Source organism: Stegostoma tigrinum, chromosome 28 (assembly GCF_030684315.1).
Source record: "Stegostoma tigrinum isolate sSteTig4 chromosome 28, sSteTig4.hap1, whole genome shotgun sequence".
Classification (NCBI taxonomy): Eukaryota; Metazoa; Chordata; class Chondrichthyes; order Orectolobiformes; family Stegostomatidae; genus Stegostoma; species Stegostoma tigrinum.
Window position 1 is genome coordinate 49,387,342 of NC_081381.1, and position 20,809 is coordinate 49,408,150.

A 20,809-nucleotide genomic window follows, 5' to 3' on the forward strand; every position below is an offset into this window, starting at 1 on the left:
AAATGGCAGTGCAGGTTCAAGGGCATGAATTACCTCCTTCTGCTCTTATTCCATCTGTTATTGTGAATGATGGGAATCTGGTATTCACTGCCTGAGATGGCAGTACAGGCAGGAAACCTCTCAACTTTTAAAAGTTGATAAGGATAAGCACTTGAAATGTCATAACATTCAAGGTTATGGGCCAAGTGCTGGAAAGTGGGATGAGTGTAGACAGATCAGCACAGTCTCGATGAACTGAAGGGCTTCTTCTGTGTTTCATTAGTTTCTGATTATATGATGCTTCATCCTTTCAACTCTTTGCTTTGTAGGTCAGGAACATCTTAAACTGACATGTTGCCACCAGGTTGCCTTGCACACAGGCACATGCATTCATCTCATGTATCTACACACAATGTATTTTATGTCTTTTAGCTTGCTTTCTTATCGCTCACTCATTTGACATTCACTTGGAGATTTTTAGTCTCTCGCTCACATTGCTTATTACCACAATGGAAGTGGCAGGCAGCTTGTCACATCAGGAGCACTGAACAGTTAAGGGGGTGGATGTGTAGCTATTTGACATCAGGTTCTGTAAAAGTCACACTTGCGGTCATGTGTATTATTACCAGGCTCCTGGTGAAGCCTGCAGTTCAAATGCAATTAGTCTGGGGATTACAGGTACATTACTTGGAGAGCTGTGAAGACATCAGATGAAGCGTTGTGGAATTTTTTTAAAAAATGAAATAAAGGGGGAGATTAAACATGATGGAAGTGATGATGGAGGAGGAGAGGGGACAATGTGCCCAATGAGTGAGAAGGAAGAACAGAGGGCAGGAAAGGTGAGATTATTTTGAAGGATGAGGATGGTAACAACATTGATTGGACATAATGCTTACAGTAGTGACAGCTGCAGTTCACGAGACATGTGACAAAAGCATGCAGTGGCAGAGTTAGAATGAGTGGTGGCGCTTGGAGTGCAAGGTAGCAGAGACAAGATGGCAATGCTTAGACTTATGGAGCACAAAACATCGTTGACCTTCTCCCTACACTGCTGCGCATTCCTTTTAACCCGAGACACAGTACTAAGCTGGCCTCTATCAGGGCCTGGGCTGGCTGTATCTCATAGCATGGCCTCCAGTGTGGATAGTAGGAGAATGTACTACCCTCTCTCTACAGTTTTGTCCACAAGTAACTCCAGGTCCATATCCTTGGAACGAGGAGCAAGCTTTCCTTTCCAAAGAGCTAAAGATTGTGTGAGAGGAGCTGCTTCAAGCCTTTGTAAACTGGGCACAATGAATCTTACTTACAATTCAACATCAAATGGGAAAATGCCTCCCCTCATTGCCCAGTATATCCCCCACTCTACTATTACATCAGGGCACGACACAAACTCCGGTCCTTTGAAGCATGCAGGAGCACATGCCAGGGGTAGTACTAAGCATAATAAAATGGAGACATTGACTTGGTGAAGCTATAACAGAGGACTACATGCATGCCAAGCAGCAGAAGCAGTATGGAACAAAGAGGTCAAGAAATGCCAGAACCAATAATACCTGGTTGTGGATGTTGATGGACAAGGCTGAAGATTGATGCAGAAGTTCTGAATAAATGTTCCATCTCAGCCTCCTCCTGAGGTCCCCAGTGTCATAAATGCTAGTCATTGAGTCATACAGATATACAGCACAGAAACAGTCTCCAATCAATTCCATTCACCTCATGTGATGGGAAGAAGCCACTGAAGATACTGGATTCTGCAAAGTCTACAGTCCTGACAATATTCCAGGTGTTGCATTGAAGACTTGTGCTTCTGCATTAGCTGCATCACTATCCAAGCCAATTCAGCCATGATGTAACACTGGATCTCCTTGGCAATGTGGAAAATAGCTCAGACACAACCAATGCACAAAAATGGTGATAATTCCAACCCAGCCAATTACAGACCTATCAGTCTACCCTCTTGATCATCAGCAAAGCCATCTAATAAGTTGGTAACAATGCTGTCAAGCAGCACTGGCAAAGCAATAACCTGCTTGTTCAGTTCCGGCTTCATTACAATTTTGGTCTGAACTTAAGCAAAAGAGCTGAATCCTGGAGGTGAGGTGACCATTGACATAAAGCCCACGTTTGACTGAGTGTGGCAACAAGGAGCCCCAGCAAAATTTGAGTCAGCAGGAATTGAGGGAAGCTGTCTGCTGGTTGGAGTCATATCTGATGCATAAGAAGATGGCTGTGTTTATTGAAGGTCAATCATCTCAGCCAATGACATCAATGCAGGAGCTGCTCAGGGTGAAGCTCTGGACCATCATCTGCTGCTTTATTAGTAACCTTCCTCCATTATATTTTAGAAATTTTGCTGATGATTGCATGATGTTCAACGCCATCCATGACTTTTCAAATACTGCAACAGTCCATGTCCATGTCCATATGAAACAATGTCTGGACAACCTCCAGCATTGGGTTCATAACTGGCATTCAACATTTATCTCTTACAAGTACCAGTCAATGACCATTGGGAAAGGGAGATGTAACAAGACCCGAGTGTCTTTGGACATCTGTCACTGAAAGAATGCAGGTGAAGTTGGTGAAAGTGGCAAAAGGTATTTTGGTCTTCAAACCAAGAGAATGTGACTACAAGAGCAGAAATGTCTTGGTGGATTTGTACTGGGCCTTAGTGGGACCACAACTGAGTATAGTGTGCAGTTTTGCTTCCCTTATCCAACCAAGGATGTTTTGACTGTAGAGGTAATAGAACAAAGGTTGACTGGATTGATGCCTGGGATAGCGAAATTGACATATGAAGAGAGAATAAATCAGTCAGGACTGGAAGGATGTTTCCTGTGACCCAGAAAGCCAAAATTGCCACAAGCCTAAGGACACTGGGTAGACCATTTCAGATTGAGATGAGGTGATATTTTAGTTTAGAAAGCGTTGAGCCTGTGTGTTCTCTTCCACAGAAAGTGGTTGAGGCTAAAACATTGAGTGTTTTCAAGGAGTTTGATATAGTTCGTAGGATTAAAAGGATAAAAGGGTATGGGACGAAAGTGGGAACAAGGTACAGAGTAGGATAATCAGCCATGATCATTTTGAATAGTGAAACAGGCTCAAAGGGTTGAATGGCCCATTTTCAATGCTTCTATCATCAATAGAGAAACCAAAAAGGCATTACCATCACTGTCAACATCCTGGGGATTACCATTGACCAGAATCTGAACTGAACTAGCCATATAAATAAAGTGGTTTCAAAAGTAGGATAGAATCTAGGAATCATATAGCAAATAATTTGCCAACCATCTCCCCAGTGCCTGTCTACCATCTACAAGTGCAAGTTACAAATATAATGGAATACTCCCTCCTTGCCGGACTGGATGCTGCAAAATTTGAGAAGCTCATGCCATCCAACCAGTCTGCTTTATTAGCAACTCAACACCTTCAACATTCACTCTTCCACCACCAAGACACAGCAGCAGCAGTGTATACCATCTGCAAAATGTGCTGCAGTAACTCAACAAAGCTCTTTCGACAGCACCTTCTAAATCTGTGAGCATCCCCACCAGAAAAACACAGGCACACCACTATCCTTCAGTTCCGCTCCAGGTCATGCAGCAGCCTGATTTGTAACTATATTGCTGTTCTATCATTGCCAGTGGGTCAACATTCAAGAAATCCCTTTCCATCAGCACTGTACAGTGTATTTGCTCCCCAAGAACTGCAGTAGTTAAGATGGCAGCAGAGTGTGACGCTTAAACCAGATCTCATCAGCTCTGCCCACTTCTTCCTGTTTGTTTTTGCTGCCCTTGTGTTTCTTTTCTTCTTTCTTCTCCCAGTCTCAGTGCGGACCCGGCAAGGCATCCTCCTGGCATGGCACTGGAGGCTCCTGGCCCAGTATAGGAGCTTTCAGCAGCTGGTGGCAGTTTCTCAGTGACTCGCTGTGGTCTCTCAGCCCAGATAGGAGTCTTATTTATTTATTTCCCACTATTCTATGAAGATCTGTAAGGTTGTTGACTTGCTCACTGAGCTTGCTCGTTTTCATTCCAATGTTCCGTCACCGTGCTTATGATATCTTCAGTGGAGCCCCTGATGAAGTGGTGTTCTTCTACTCTGCTAGGAATTTATACTGTTAGAACATAGAACAGTACAGGCACTTTGGCCCATGATGTTGTGCCAACCTATCATCCTACTCTCAGATCAAACTACCCTGCATACCCTACATCCATTCCTATCAACCATGTGCCTATCCAAGCATCGCTTAAATGTCCCTCATGAATCTGACTCCACTACCCCCGCCAGCAGCGCATTCCATGCACCTACCATTCTCTGTATAAAGAACCTACCTCTGACATCTCCCCTATACCTTCCTCTAATCACTTTAAAATAATGCCCACTCATGATAGTCATTTCTACCCTGGGAAGAAGGCTCTAGCTATCCACTCTGTCTGTGCCTCTCATCACCTTGTATACCTCTCTCAAGTCATCTGTCAAGTTTCACTCCAATGAGAAAAGTGCTAGCTCCCTCAAGTTTTCCTCAAAAATCCTGCCTCTATTTCAGGCAGCATCCTGGTAAATCTCCTCTGCACCCTCCCTAAAGCTTCCACATCTAGAACTGAACATAATATTCTAAGTGTGGTCTAACCAGGGTTTTACAGAGCTGCAGCATAATCATGCAGATCTTAAACTCAATTCCCCTGGCAATGAAAGCCAACACACCATATGCCTTCTTCACAACCCTATCAACTTGGGTCGCAATTTTCAGGGATCTATGAGCCTAGACAAGATTCCTCTGTTCCTCCACACTACCAAGAATCCTGCCATTAACTCTGCATTCTGCATTCAAATTTGATGTTCCAAAATGAATCACTTCACACTTTTCTGGGTTGAATTCCATCTGCCATGTCTTTGCTCTGCATCTTGTCCATATCCCATTGCAACCCACAACATGCTGTCCACAACTCCACCAATCTTTTAGTCATCCGCAAACTTACCAAATCACCCTTCCACTTCCTCATCCAAGTCATTTTTTAAGATCACAAAGAACATAGGTCCCAGAACAGATCCCTGTGGAACACCACCATTCACCAAGCTTTAGGCTGAATACTTTCCATCTACTACCACCCTCTGTCTTCTATTGGACACCAATTCTATATCCAGACAGCCAAATTTCCCTGAATCCCAAGCCTTCTAACTTTCTGAATGAATCTACCATGGCGAACCTTATCAAATGTCTTGCTAAAATCCATATACACCACACCCACTGCTTGACCTTCATCAATGTGTTTTGTCACATTCTCAAAGAATTCAATAAGACTTGTGAGGGATGACCCGCCCCTCACAAAGCCATGCTGACCATTTCTAATCAAGCTGTGTTTTTCCAAATAATCATAAATACTACATGTCAGAATCCTCTCCAATAATTTCCCCACCACAGAAGTAAGACTGTCTGGTCTGTAATTCCCAAAATTATCCCTATTCCCTTCTTTGAACAATGGAATAACATTTGCCACCCTCCAATCATCTGGTATTACTTCAGTGGACAGTGAGGATACAGAGATCATCGCCAAAGGCTCAACGATCTCCTTCCTCACTTACACAGTAAACTTGGGTATATTCTGTATGGCCCAGGGGATTTATCTGTCCTCATGTTTTTCAAAACTTCTAACACAACCTCCCTCCTAACATCAATCTGTTGGAGTCTGTTTCACACTGTCCTCACATATGTGAAGATCCCTCTCACTGGTGAATACTGAAGCAAAGTATTAATTAAGGACCTCCCTATCTCCTCTGACTCCATGCACAAGTTCCCTCCAATATACTTGATAGGCCCCACCCTCACTCTGGCCATTCTCTTGTTCCTCTTAATCCTACCCGCCAAGGCTTTTTCATATCCTCTTCTGTAAGTCCATTCTTCAGTTCCTTCCTGGCTACTATGTAATCCTCTGGAGCCCTGTCCAATCCTTACTTTCACAACCTTAAGTAAGCTTCCTTCTTCCTCTTGACTAGATGTTCCACATGTCTTGTCATCCGAGGTTCCTTCACTTTACCATCCCTTCCTTGCCTCAGTGCGACAAACCAATCCAGAACTCATGGCAACTGCTCCCCAAGCAACCTCCATATTTCTGTTGTGCTTTTCCCTGAGAACATCTGATCCCAATTTATGCTCTGCAGTTCTTGCCTAATAGCATGATAATCCCCCCTCCCCCAATTAAATATTTTCCCATAACATCTGCTCATGTCTCTCTGTATGACTCTCGTAAACGTCAGGGAGTTGTGATCACTATCACCGAAATGCTCTCCCATTGAGAGATCTGATACCTGGCCTAGTTTGTTGCCTGCACTAAATCCAATATAGCCTCCCCTCTCATCAGCCTATCTACATATTGAGTCAGAAATCCTTCTTGAACACAACTGACAAAATCTTTTCCATCCAAACTATTTGCACTTAGGAGGTTCTAGTCAGTATTAGGAAAGTTGAAGTCACCCTTGATAACACCCTATTACTTCTGCACCTTTTCAAAATCTGCCTCCCAATCTGTTCCTCAGTGCTTCTGTTGCTATTGGGGTGTATATAAATAAGTCCCAATAAAGTGACTGCTCCTTTCCTGTTTCTGACTTCCATCCATACTGACTCAGTGGAGAATCGCTCCTCAACAACCTCCCTTTCTACAGCTGTGATACCATCCCTGATTAGCAATGCCACTCCCCATCTCTTTTATCTCCCTCCCTATATCTTTTGAAACATCGAAGCCCCAGAACATAAAACAACCATTCCTGCCCATGTTATCTAAGTCTCCATAATGGCCACAACGTCGTAGCTCCATGTACTTATCCATGGTCTAAGTTCGTCACCCTTATTCCTGACAATTCTTGTGTTAAAATAGACACACTTTACCCCGTCGCACTGACTGCAACTTTGCCCTCTCAACTGTCTGTCCTTTCTCACAGACTCTCTGCATGCTCTATCTGCCTGTACACCAGCTATCCCATTCTCTGATCCGTACCTCCATTTCCCATCCCCCAGCGAAACTAAATCTTCGCAAAGAGCTCGAGCAAGCCTTCTACCCAGGATATTGGTGCCCCTCCAGTTCAGGTGCAATCTGTCATTCTTGTAAGGTCCCACCTTCCCCAGAAGGTAGCCCAATAATCCACATATCTGAAACCCTCCCTCCTCCACTTAAGCCATGTGTTCAGCTGCACTTGCTCTCTATTCCTAGCCTCACTACCCATGGCACCATTAGTAATCCTGAAATTTCCACTCTGCTCATCCTGCCTTTTAGCTTCCAACCTAACTCTCTATATTCACTTTTCAGGACCTCATCCCTTTTCCCACTTATGTCATCGGTACCATGACTTCTGGCTGCTCATCCCCCCTCTTAAGAGTCCTGTAGACTTTGATCTGAGTCTGGCATCTGGGAGGCAACGTACCATCCGGGTCTCTTGCTCGGTACCACCAAATCTCCTGTCTGTTCCCTTAACCATTGAAACTCCTATCACTATCTTTCTCCCATTCTCCTCAATTCCCTCTTGAGCCACAGAGCCAGGCTCAGTGCCAGAAGCCTGGCTGCTACGGTTTTCCCTTGTAGCTCCCCCCCCCCCCCCCCACCACCACCACCAACAGTATCCAAAGCAGTATACTTATTATTGAGGGGAACAGCCACAAGGTACCCCTGCCCTATCTGCCTCTTCCCTTTCCCACTCCTGATAGTCCCCCAGCTATCTTTATCCCGTAACATAGGTGTGACAACCATCCTGTAACTCGTATCTATAACCCCTCGGCCTCTCAAATGGTCCAGAGTTAGAGCAAAGAAAATTACAGCACAGGAACAGGCCCTTCGACCCTCCAAGCCTACGCTGATCCAGATCCTCTATCTAAACCTGTAACCTATTTCCCAAGGGAGTCTTCTATTTTCTGTATCCCTCTGCTCCCTGCCCATTCATGTCTCTATCTAGATACATCTTAAATGACGCTATTGTGCCCACCTCTACCACCTCCGTTCACAGCATATTCTAGTCACCCACGACCCTCTGCGTAAAGAACTTTCCATGCATATATCCCTCAAACATTTCCCCTCTCACTTTAAAATTGTGAGCCCTAGTAATTGAGTCCCCCACTCTGTGAAAAAGCTTCTGGCTATCCACTCTGTCTATACCTCTCATGATGTTGTAGACCTCAATCAGCACCCCCCCCCCATCTCCATCTTTCTAATCTAAATATTCCTAATCTACTCAACCTCTCTTCATAACTAGTGCCCTCCAGACCAGCCAACATTATGGTGAACCTCCCCTGCACCCTCTCCAAAGCATCCAAATCTTTTTGGTAATGTGGTGGCCGGAACTATACACAGTATTCCAAATGTGGTCAAACCGAAGTCCTATACAACTGTAACATGACCTGCCAACTCTTCTACTCAATGTCCTGTCTGGGGAATGAAAGCATGCTATATGCTTCTTGACCACTCTTATTGACCTGCGTTGCGACCTTCCGGGTATTATGTACCTGAACACCCAGATCTCTCTGTGCATCAATTTTCCCCAGGGCTTTACCATTTATCGCATATTTCGCTCTTGAATTGGATCTTCCAAAATGCATCACCTCACATTTGTCTGGATTGAACTCCATCTGCCATTTCTCTGCCCAACCCTCCAATATTTCTATATTCTGCCAAATTCTCTGACAGTCCCCTTCACTATCTGCTACTCAAGTTCATCCAGCTCCAGCTGCAGTTCCCTCATGCAGTCTGTGAGAAGTTGGAGTTGGGTGCACTTCTCGCAGGTGAAGTCAGAAGGGACACTGGTATTGACCCTTCCCTCCCACATCCTACAAGAGGACCATGCAACTGCCCTAGCTTCCATTCCTTCTATTCTTGATTGCCAAAGAGATAAAATGAAAAAAAAAAATGGAAGCTTAACTTACTCACCCTGCAGACTGTCTTTTTTTTGTTAGAGGAGGAGGATGGGTGGGAGACACTACACTTATAGAATTTCGGGTTTAGTCACTGCCTAATTAAATGAGTTCACTTAGCTGAGTTTGCACTCTCATCACTCCTGCTGCTGAGTTAGAGGCCGTAGTCTCATGAGACAAGTATTTCTGGATCTGTTTGGTCCATTATGGTGAGTACTGTCATTTCTGGTTCTGATCCGTTTGAGTTTGCAAATAGGGTCAAATTCTATGCATTTGTTGATTGCATTACGGGTGAAGAACCATGCCTCCAATAATTCCTGTGCGTGTCTATGTTTGGCTTTGGCTGCTATGGCTAAGTTTTCCCAGTCAAACTGGAACACCACTTCACCAGAGGCTCCACTGATGATGACATCTAGCATGTTGACGAAACGCCTGAATAAGAACAAGCCAGCTTGGCAAGGAAGTCAACAACGTCACCCACAACCCGAGATGCAGATGTTTTCCAAAACTTTGAAGATCTGTAATTTTCAACTTTTTAACTTTGTTTTGACTTTTTTTGTACCTGAGTTTTTCGTGGCTCAGTGCCTTTGTACTTAAGATGGCACATGTGTGGCAACATTAGACATTTTTCACTGTACACCTGTATTTTTAGTACACATGACAATAAAATCTAAATCTAGTTCAAGATGATGGCTCATTACCAACTTCTCCAGATGAATTAGGAATGAACAATAAGCGCTGCCCAAGCCAGCAATTCCAACATCGCTTGTATGAACAAAAAAGTGACAGCTATGTGACTCTGGTGGGTTTCTGCACTCTTGTGCATAATACCATTCATTCTACAAACAATCCTACTCTCATTCAGAATGTTCTAACCTTTTTTCACAGTCTCTTCCATATGACAGTTTGGTGTCACTGTTGCATCATGCTGCACTTCGCCATGTCAATATCATATCACCGATCTATGAGTCAGTAAGAGCTAAGGATTGTCAACATCTGAAAGGTGATGTTTTGGTGGGATTTGAATGGATTGCAGTTGTACTCAAGCTGCATATCTGTGAATTACAATCCCATATATAAATTTCCACATGAATACTTCACTGCATGATGATTTGAATGGCATCTTAATGAAGTTACCACCGCTAAACAATGAAGGAGATTGGAATATTCAAATATAAAAGTTGGTGTTAACTGCTGTTAAAAGCACAAAGCTAATATTTTATGTTTCCCTTGCACGCTGTCACTGAATGTATTTTAATGAATGCTTGGTCCTTGCTGAATCTGCTGCCCCAATATTGGGCTTCATAACTTCTCCCAACTATCTGTGTTGGAAAGCAATACCATTACTTCATTCAGATGAGAAAAATATTTGCATTGATTCTTTTTAAAGTTATTTTTTGCATCATGAAATAAAGTATCCATTTTTGTTGAATAACATAAATAATTGAAATTCATTTGATTTAATTATTTAAGCAATTTCGAGTGTCATTTATTTCATTCGAAGAGAAAAGCAGAAAAAGAATGAAAACAGAAATCAGGGTCACTCAACATGTGTAAGGCAAATAAAATGTTAACGTTTCAGTATAACATTTGTTCATCTAGTTATTATCATCTTGTTTGTGAGAACTTGCTGTCTGGAGACTGGCTGCCATATTTTCTAGTACACATTACATAGACTATATTTCAAAAGTAAAACCTTTTGAGACATCTGTGGGCTGTGACAAGACAATAGAAATTTATGTCTTTCTCTCTTTACAGCAAAATGATGGACAATTTACAGTTATTCAGCTTGTTGGCATGCTTCGTGGAATTGCTGCCGGGATGAAATATTTGGCAGACATGAGCTACGTACACAGAGATCTGGCTGCTCGTAATATTCTCGTCAACAGCAACCTTGTATGTAAGGTTTCCGATTTTGGACTGTCCAGGTTCTTAGAAGATGATACATCAGATCCAACGTACACAAGTGCTTTGGTAAAACAAACTACTAAATTAACCAGAGATAACAAGGTGTTGAACTGCATGAACACAGCAGGCCAGACAGCATCAGAGGAGCAGGAAAGCTAATGTTTCAGGTCTGGACCCTTCTTCAGAAATGGGGAAGGGGGCGGGAACTCTGAAATAAATAGAGAAGGGGAGGTGATGATGGAAGGTGGATAGTGGAACCAGTAGGTGGAGAGAAGATGGACAGATCAAAGGAGCAGGGATGGAGCCAGTAAAGGTGAGTGTTGGTAGGGAGTTAGGATGGGGGCTGTTCAGTTGGGAGGGAGTGGCAGGTAGGTGGGAGGGAAGACAGACAGGTCAAGGAGGAGGGGTTGGAGTTAGGTAGGAAGTGGGAGGTGGGGGTTGATCAGTGAGGTAGGAGGGGCAGACAGGTGGGAGAAAAGACAGGTCATGGAGGCGGAGACAAGCTGGGTTGATCTTGGGATGATGTCGGGGGTGGGGAGATTTTGAAGCTTGTAAAGTTTGGGCTGCAGGGTTCCCTAGTGGAGTATGGGGTGCTGTTCCTCCAGCCTATGGGTGGCATCGTTGTGGCACTGGAGGAGACCTAGCATGGACATGTTGTCCTAGAAGTAGGAGGGGGTGTTAAAGTAGTTCATGACTACGAGGTGTTCATTTGTCATGAACCAAGTGTAGGTGTTCCACAAAGTCTCCAAGCCTGTGCTTGGTTTCTCTGATATAGCAGAGGCCGCATTGGGAACAGAACATAGCACGTTAGCAGATATACAGGTGAACATCTGTTTAATGTGAAATGTTTTCTTGGGGCCTGGGCTGGGGGTGAGGGAGGAGGTGTAGGGGCAGGTGTAGTACTCCCTACGGTTGCAGGGAAAAGTGACAGGGGTGGGGGGGGGGGGTCTAGTGGGGAGTGTGGAGTGGATCAGGGAATCACAGAGAGCGCGGTCCTTCCAGAAGGCAGATAAGGGTGTGGAGGGAAAAATGTCCTTGGTTGTGAGGTCAAATTGCAGGGAGTGGAAGTGGCAGAGTATGATGTGTTGAATCCAGAGTTTGGTGGGGTGATACGTGAGGACAAGAGGAATTCTGTCTTTGATATTATTGTGGGGAGGGGGTGTGAGGGATGAGTTGCAGGAAATGCGAGAGATGCAGTTGAGGGCATTTTTGACCACTGTGGAGGGGAAACTGCGGTCCTTGAAAAATGAGGACATCTAGTATATCCGGGAGTGGAATGCCTCATCTTAGGAGCAGATGCAGCGGAGGCAAAGGAATTAGCAATAGTGGATGGAATTCTTGCATGGAGGTGGGTGAGAGGAGGTATACTATAGGTAGTTGAGGGAGTTGGTAGGTTTGAAATAGATATCAGTTTCCAGGTGGTTGCCAGAGATGGAAACAGAGGTCCAGGAAGAAGAGAGAAGTATCAGAGATGGTCTGCATCAACAATATCCCCATCCACCACCTCTTCCTCCATTATATCGAAGACTGTATTGGCGTAGCCTCATGCTCCCATGAGGGGCTTGAACAGTTCATCCACTTTACTCACACCTCCCAACTCAACCTTTAGTTCACCTGGACCATCTCTGATACTGCTGTTCCCAATGTGGCCTCCTGTACGTTTGGGAAACCAAGTGGAGGCTTGGAGATTGCCTTGTGGAGCACCTACGCTCGGTTTGTGACAAACGAGCACACCTCCCAGTCGCGAACCACTTCAACTCCCCCTTCCACTTCTTGGATGACATGTCCATCCTAGGCCTCCTCCAGTGCCAGAATGAAGCCACCTGAAGACTGGAGGAACTGCACCTCATATTCCGCTTGAGCACCCTGCAGCCCAATGCTCTCATCATGGACTTCACAAGCTTCAAAATCTCCCCACCCTGACCTCATTACAAGTCCAGCCCAGTTCATCCCCGCCTCCTTGACCCGTCCGTCTTAATCTCCCACCTATCTGCTCCTCCCACTTCACTGACACCCCCCCACTACTGACCTACTCACCTCATCCCCTCCTCCTTGACCTGTCCATCTTCCCTCCTACCTAACTGCCCCTCCCTCCCAACTGCCAACCCCCATCTCAACTCCCCTCCTATACTCTCCTTTACTGGCTCCATCCCCGCCCCTTTAACCTGTCCATCTTCTTTCCACCTATCAGCTCCACTATCCGCCTTGCATCTTCACCTCCCCTTCTCTGTTTCAGAGTTCCCTTCCCCTCCCCCATGTCTGAAGAATGGTCCAGACCTGAAACATCAGCTTGCCTGCTCCTCTGATGGCCTGCTGTGTTCATCCAGCTCTTGTTATCTCAGACTCCAGCATCGGCAGTTCCTACTATGTCTCTTAAATTAGCCATTTTGTTTGAGTGATCTTCCGAACCTTCCAATTACTTTTTAATGTCAAAGAACACAGACAAGTTAAGCTAGTATTTAGAAACAGAGGACTTACAAGGAATCGGCCACTCAATCCTTCAAAGTCGGGGTGAATTAGACTCAGCGTTTAATCCAGGATGGTGTGAGCAGGATTAATTTAGACTCACTAACCCCAGACACAGCCATAGCATGTGGGAGGATGCTGCCCGCATATATGACTTTGTTGGAGAGGAAAGTGCTAACAAGTAATTTGAGGTTTTTAAAATCAGGAGGAGTCTGGACAGAGTAGCTATGGACGCTGCTTCTCGATCCGCCTTCGGATTACTTTCAATTGTTGCAGGAGGCACAGTTGACTGACTCCCAATTATAAAGGTATTTGACTTATTCCTTAAAAGTCACACCTTGCAGAACTGGAAAGGGGAAATTAACTATCTGCTTTGAGGCTTGAAATACCTCTTCTGCCTTCTCCAGAAGTCCAATAGTTTCCACTAAAATGATCCAAGCTTTTCAGCTACTGGGGGATTGTTGTTGGCAGGCAGAAAGCCTTTATCAGCGATAACTGGCCAGAGAGTTATTATAAAGTTATACTCCTGTACAGCATGGAAAGAGACCCTTTGGCCCAAGTCGTCCACGCCGATCAGATATCCTAAACTAATCTAGTACCATTTTCCAGCATTTGGCCCAAATTCCTCTAAAGCCCTCCTATTCATGTACCCATCCAGATGCCTTTTAAATTTTGTAATTGTACCAGAATCTCTGAAACTGCACTCCAAAGTCTCGTTGTTCAGCAACAATCTTCAGGACCATACCATTAAGTGTTTAAGCCCTGCCCGAATTTACCTTGTGCCAGTCATACCCCATTGCAAACCAGGCTTCCATGATTGCTTGAAGCAGCGTTATGTGAGTGGCGGGAAAGTGGAGCTGAGTCCATGAAAAGACCAGCCATGATCTTATTGAATGGCAGAGCAGGCTCAACAGGCCAGATGACATATTCCTGTTCCTATTTCCTATGTTCTTATGTTCAACACCTGTGTAAACAGAACTTACAATGAGTGTCAGATTACTGCTTTTGAAAAGTACAGCAATCCTTCAACACATCTTGGCTTTTCTGAAGCAGGGTCTAGGCCCGAAACTTCAGCCTTCCTGCTCCTCATCCAGCTCTACACCTTGTTATCTTGGCTTTTAAAACAGTTCTTTTCCCAATTCAATCCATAATTAAAACACAGAAATGTAAAATTGTATTGTCTTCTCATACTGCATCACCTTTGAAATAAAAGCCCCCAACATCAAATTTGCTTTCCCAATTATATGTTGAACTTGGATGCTAGTCTTTTGTGATTTACGTTTGAGGATCCTCAATTCACTCTCTGCTGAAGCTTTCTACAGTGCTCCCCCATTTAACTAATATCCACCTCTGCTATTCTTCCTGTCAATGTGCATGACCTCACATTTGCCTACAGTATACTCCATCTGCTAAGTTTCTGCACACTCACCGAACTTGTTTGTATCCCTCTTGTAGATTCTATGTCATCCTAACTACTTATTTTGTGTCTTCCACTAACTTGGTGTTAGTACATCCACTTCCATGGTCCAAGTCATTTGTCTTGACTAAACACCTTCTCTTCACGTACTGGGGTGGCATGGTGGCTCCGTGGTTAGCTTTGTAGCCTCGCACCACCAGGGATCCGGGTTCAATTCCAGCCTCAGGCAACTGTCTGTGAGGAGTTTGCACATTCTCCCCATGTCTGCGTGGGTTTCCTCCAGGTGATCCAGTTTCCTCCCAAAGTCCAAAGATGTGCAGGCTAGATGGATCAGCCATTCTAAATTGCCCATAGTGTTCAGAGGCGTGTGGGTTATAGGGGATAGGTCTGGGTGGGATGCTCCAAGGGGCAGTGTGGGCTTGTTGGGCCTACATTTCCACACTGTAGGGAATCTAATCTAATCTATGGAAACTTCCAGTCAGTTTTTATGTTCCCGCAAGCTTACTCTCACTCTATTTTTCCTTTCTTAATCAATCCTTTGTCGGCTTTTGTTGAATTCTAAACTGCTTCCATTCTTCAAGTCTGTTTCCTCTTTCTCTTTCTGGTCAATTTGTATGCCTCTTCCTAAGATCTAATACTATGACTAATGTCCCTTGTAAGCCATGGTTTGGCCACCTTTCCCGTTTTACTTTTATGCCAGACAGGAATGAACAATTCTTGCAGTTCACCTGTGCACTTTTTGAATGTTTGCCATTGCCTTTCTTCCATCATCCATTAATTAACATTCCCTAGTCTAAACCAACTCATGCCTCATACCATCGTGATTTCCTCAATTTAGATTTGGGATTGTAGTCTCAGAATCAACTATGTCACTCTCCATCTTGACAATGAATTCAATCATTTCACAGTCACATATCCCCAAGGGTCCTTGAACAACTAGACTGTTAATATTCCTTATTTGTTACTCAATGGCTTTGCTATGCTTGGTTCCACCAGAAAACCTGTCATGCTGCAACTGTACAAAATGCTAGTGCGGCCTTATTTGGAATATTGCATGCAGTTCTGGTCACTCCATTACAGGAAGGATGTGGAAGCATTGGAAAAGGTGCAGAGGAGATTTACCAGGATATTGCCTGGTCTGGAGCGAAGGTCTTATGAGGAAAGGCTGAGGGACTTAGGTCTGTTCTCATTGGAGAGAAGAAGGCTAAGAGAGGATTTAATAGAGACATACAAGATGATCAGAGGATTAGTTAGGGTGGACAGTGAGAGTCTTTTTCCGAGGATGATGATGTTGGCTTCTACGAGGGGCTATAGCTGCAAATTGAGGGGTGATAGATTTAAGACAGATGTCAGAGGCAGATTCTTTACTCAGAGTGGTAAGGGCATGGAATGCCCTGCTGACAACGTAGTTAACTGAGCCACATTAGGGGCATTTAAACAGGCCTTGGATAAGCAAATGGATAATGATGGGATAGTGTAGGGGGATGGGCTTAGATTAGTTCACAGGTCGGCGCAACATCAAGGGCCGAAGGGCCTGTTCTGTGCTGTATTGTTCTATGTTCTATGTGGCACTCAGTAATCTTGAAATCGCTACTTTTGAGGTTCTACTTTTCAATTTGCTTCCAAATACTCAATATCCCCCTTAAAGGACCTTATCCTTTATTATACCTGTGGCATTTGTACCAATGTATACCACAACCACTGGGTGTTCACCCTTCCCCACTAGAAAGTCCTGTAGCCACTCTGAAACATCCTGACCCGAGCAGCAGGGAGGCAATATACCATACTGGAGTCTCGTATTACAGCCACAGAAACATCTGACTATTCCATTTACAATTGAATCCCCTATAAGTATGATATTCCCAAACATTTTACTCTTCCCTTGTGCAGCAGAGACAACTGTGGTACAATGAATTTGGCTATTTCTGCATTCCCCTGGGAAGCCGTTCCCCTCAATAGTATCCAGAGTGGCCGATCTGCTTTGAAGAGAAATAGCCATAAGAAACTCCTGTACTGCGTACCTGATCCTCTTGTTTTTCTGATTGTCACCCATTTCATTTCCTACTTGTGGAGTCTTAGTCTGCAGTATGACCACCTCCCAGTACGTGCTTAGTCATAGTGTCGTCGAGGTCAACGGCATGAAAACGGACTTTTCGGTCCAGCTTGCCCATGCCAACCAGTTTTCATTATTAAATTTGGCGCATTTGCCTATGCTTGATTCATATTCCTCCATATCTACCCCATCCATGCACCTATCTAAATGTTTCTTATACGATAAAATTGTGCTTGATTTCACCACTACCTCTAGCTGCCTATTCCAGACCACCTGCTATGTGAAAGAAAATGACCCTCTGGACTGTTGGGTATCGATCGTAGAACTCTGCCCTCTAGTTTTAGAATCCCCTACCATGGGGAAAAGCAGTTGGCTTATCTACCTTATCTATGCCTCTCAGGATTTTATAGACCTCTTTAAGGTGACCTCTTCATCTCCTATGTTCCAGGGTCCAAGCCTATCCAATCTTTCCTTCTAACTCAAACCTTCCAGTCCAGGTAGCATTCTAGTAAACCTTTTCAGGTCTCTTTCTCATTTAATAATATCCTTTCAACAGTCGGGCAACCAGAACTGTGTGCAGTTCTCCAAATGTGGCCTCAACAACATTTTATGCAGCAAGTCTGGTCTCTTCTTCAGCCATGTTTCTATAAAAGCTTTAATATCCCAGTCCTATGTACCTATCCATGCCCCAAGATTATTTGCCTTTCCTGTAAGGCCTCTTGCATTGACATAAATATAGTTTAACCCAGATTTCTCTTGCTTCCTGCAGTGCTATTGCTTGCCCTGTCCTAAGATGACCAACACTGCCTATTGAACTTGCTCTCATTAACTTTGTACTGTCTGCAACCTTCTTGTTCATCTCTCACCTTCCTGCCAGACTAGTTCAAACCATCCCAAATGGCTCTCGCAAATCTCCCCTCCAGGATATTGGTCCGCCTCCAGTTCAGGGGCAACCTGTCCCTTTTGTACAAGTCATCTCTCGCCCAGAAGAGATCCCAAAGATCCAAGAATCTGAAACCCTGTCCCCTGCACCAGTTTCCAAGCTACACATTCATCTACGAAATCCTTCTCTCGTTAACCCATGGCAATGAAGTAATCCAGAAATTACGACCGTTGAGTTCCTCCATTTTAACCTTATGCCTAACTCCCTATAACACTCTTGAGGACCTCATTCCTTTTCCTACATATGTAGTGGGTAGCAATATGTACAACAATTGCCTGGCTGCTCATCTTCCTACTTCAGCGTTTCATGCACTCGCTCAGAAACTTCCTTGACCCTGGCACAAAGGATGCCACACATCATTCAGGTTCAGTTGCAGCCACAGAAACACCTGTCTGCACCTCTGACAAGCGAGTCCCCTACAACTAACTCTCATTTGAACTTTGTCCAACTCTGGTATACAGCCGAGCCAGTTGTGGTGCCACAGGCCTGGCTGCTGCTGTCGTACTTCCTAGAGAGGCTGTCCTTACTAACAGCATCAAAAATGGTATATCTGTTGGAGAGGGGAATAGCCGCAAGAAACTCCTGCACTACCTGCCTGTCTTTGCTGGAAATCTTCACCTTCCTAACTGAACCTGTGGTGTGTTCACATCACTGTAACTAGTGTCTATCATACTCTCTGCCCCTTGTATGCTCCTCAGCATATCCAACTGAACCATGTGGTCTGTGAGGAGCTGCAGCCAGTCACACTTCTTGCAGAAATAGTAGGAACTGCAGATGCTGGAGAATCTGAGATAACAAGGTGTAGAGCAGGATGAACACAGCAGGCCAAGCTCCTCTGATGCTGCTTGGCCTGCTGTGTTCATCCAGCTTTATATCTTGTTATCACACTTCTTGCAGACATTGTTGTCAGGGACATTAGACTGCTTTTTGATCTCCTACATCCGGCAAGGGGCACATATCAGTGCCTTAACTGCCATCCTTCACCCTTCACAGTATAATAAAGACAAGGATCTTACCTTGCGCTTACCTCATTGCTGATCATCCTCCTCACTGAAGCCCAGTATTCACCAAAGCCTACACTTAAACCTCCAGCAGCATTACAACCACAAAGCAGCCCTTTTTCAAAATGACCACACCAAAAATAGCCACTCCACTATAGCTTGCATCCGTTTTATTTGGTCCTGGGCAATCGCTGGTGACTGAGCTGATACCTCTGAGAATCCCCCCCAGTCCCTTCTCAGCAACGCACTCTATTGGATGTTTTTGCACCGTTTGCTGACACCAGCTTTTCGGCATTCCCCTCCTTGTTTGCGGTGACTGAGCCAATTCTTCCCAGAATCCTCCTCAGTCTCTTCTTCTCAATGCCTTCTGTTCCTTCTCAGCAGATCCACTACACTCTTGATTTTGTGCATGCCTCACAGTGTCCCCAGTCACAAGAGACCAACTACAAAACCTGGACTTCCAAAAGCTGCAGCTGGAGACACTTCCTGCACATGTATTGGCCCTGGGCACCGGAACTGTAGGCAACTCCCATGGCGTTGAGTTCTCCTGCCATGACTTAGCTATTTAAATTAAACCTTTTGGAACATGCTTAATTCCTGCAGGTCCCTTATTCATTGATTCTCATTACTATAGATAGAGTCCTTACAAACTTTAAACACAAAAAAAGTAAAAAACATGCCTTTCCATCTACACCAAATTCCCACTCTGCTCCAATATCCCAAAAACCCTCACTGTGGCTGTGTCTCATTTAGGATGTGTTTTGTCCCAACTGCTTGTAACAAATTTTCTGATCATGAGCTTTCAACAGCCGCTTTCTTAACTCGAGCTGAGGTGAGCTGGAAATACTCATTCTACTTAAGATCCAAAAATAATCAACACCTATTCAGACATCAGGTGACTAACTGTTAACTGTCACATAGTCAGTAAAATAAGCTATCATATTTTTTAACTGGACTTGTGATGTTTCTCAAGTACATGGATCAACTACAATTAATAGAATCCAAATCTTCATCAAACCATTTATGTCATCCTGACAACACACATGCTCATTTAGCTTCATACCATTTGCAAATTTTGAAAATGTGAAAAATTACATTTCATCCCCATGTCCAAATCATTGATTATATGTTGTGTTCACCTGGGACCCAAATGTGGAACTTTTTGCTACCAATTACCCACATGAAAATGACTCACTTATTCTTAATCTTTGTTTTTGTATCAACCAATCATGAATTCATGCCCATATATTAACTCCTATTCCATGTACTCTAAACAACCTCCTCGGAGGACTTTCTCAGATATTTTCTGAAATTCTAAGTATACTTTATCCATCAGCTCTCCGTTCTCAGCTTGGCTACTAACATGCTCAAGAATCACCAACAAGCTTGTCAAACATGATTTCCCGTTGCAAATCTATGCCAACTATGCCCAATCAAATTATTACCATCTTTATCCCATCCTTTATAATAGATTCTAGCATTTTACTGACTACTGATGTAAGAAATGGGTGGCATAGTAGCACATTGGTTAGCACTGCTGCCTCACAGCGCCAGGGACCTGGGTTCAATTTTATTGTGGATTTGCACATTCTCCCCATGTCTGCATGGGTTTCTTCCAGCTGCTCCAGTTTCCTCCCACAGTCCAAAAATGTGCAGTGTAGGTGGATTGGCCATGGGAAATTGTCCATAATGTTCAGGGAGTTGTCGATTAGGTGGGTTACAGGGGGATGGGTCTAGGTGGCATACTCTGAGGTTTGGCGTAGACTTTTTGGGCCAAAGCGCCTGTTTCCACACTGTAGGGATTCTAAATATATAAATTCTATCGAAATCCTTTGAATTTTTTTAGGAGGTGAATGAAGGAGCTGACAGTTTTAATGTGGCCGAAACAAAATGTAACACTGTGGGATGTAGAGTTTTCAATTTCTTCTTTTATTACAGGGAGGCAAGATTCCAATACGGTGGACAGCACCAGAGGCCATTCAATATAGGAAGTTCACATCAGCCAGTGATGTCTGGAGTTATGGCATAGTCATGTGGGAAGTGATGTCATACGGGGAGAGACCTTACTGGGATATGACCAATCAAGATGTATGTTATTTTCTTTCTACTACTGTATTTGATGCTCTTTGGCATGTTTAAATATATTTAC

General features: G+C 44.2%; 1 protein-coding gene across 2 annotated transcripts in view; it reads left to right on the top strand.

Moving 5' to 3' along the window:
• LOC125466639 (ephrin type-B receptor 2) overlaps positions 1 to 20,809 on the top strand; it is a 761,045-nt gene that overhangs the window by 714,126 nt on the left and 26,110 nt on the right. For both annotated transcript variants that reach the window (XM_048561431.2, XM_048561432.2), the window contains 2 exons: positions 10,631 to 10,846; positions 20,599 to 20,748. In XM_048561431.2, coding sequence (XP_048417388.1) covers positions 10,631 to 10,846; positions 20,599 to 20,748 — 366 coding nt within the window. The remainder of the gene's footprint in view (positions 1 to 10,630; positions 10,847 to 20,598; positions 20,749 to 20,809) is intronic.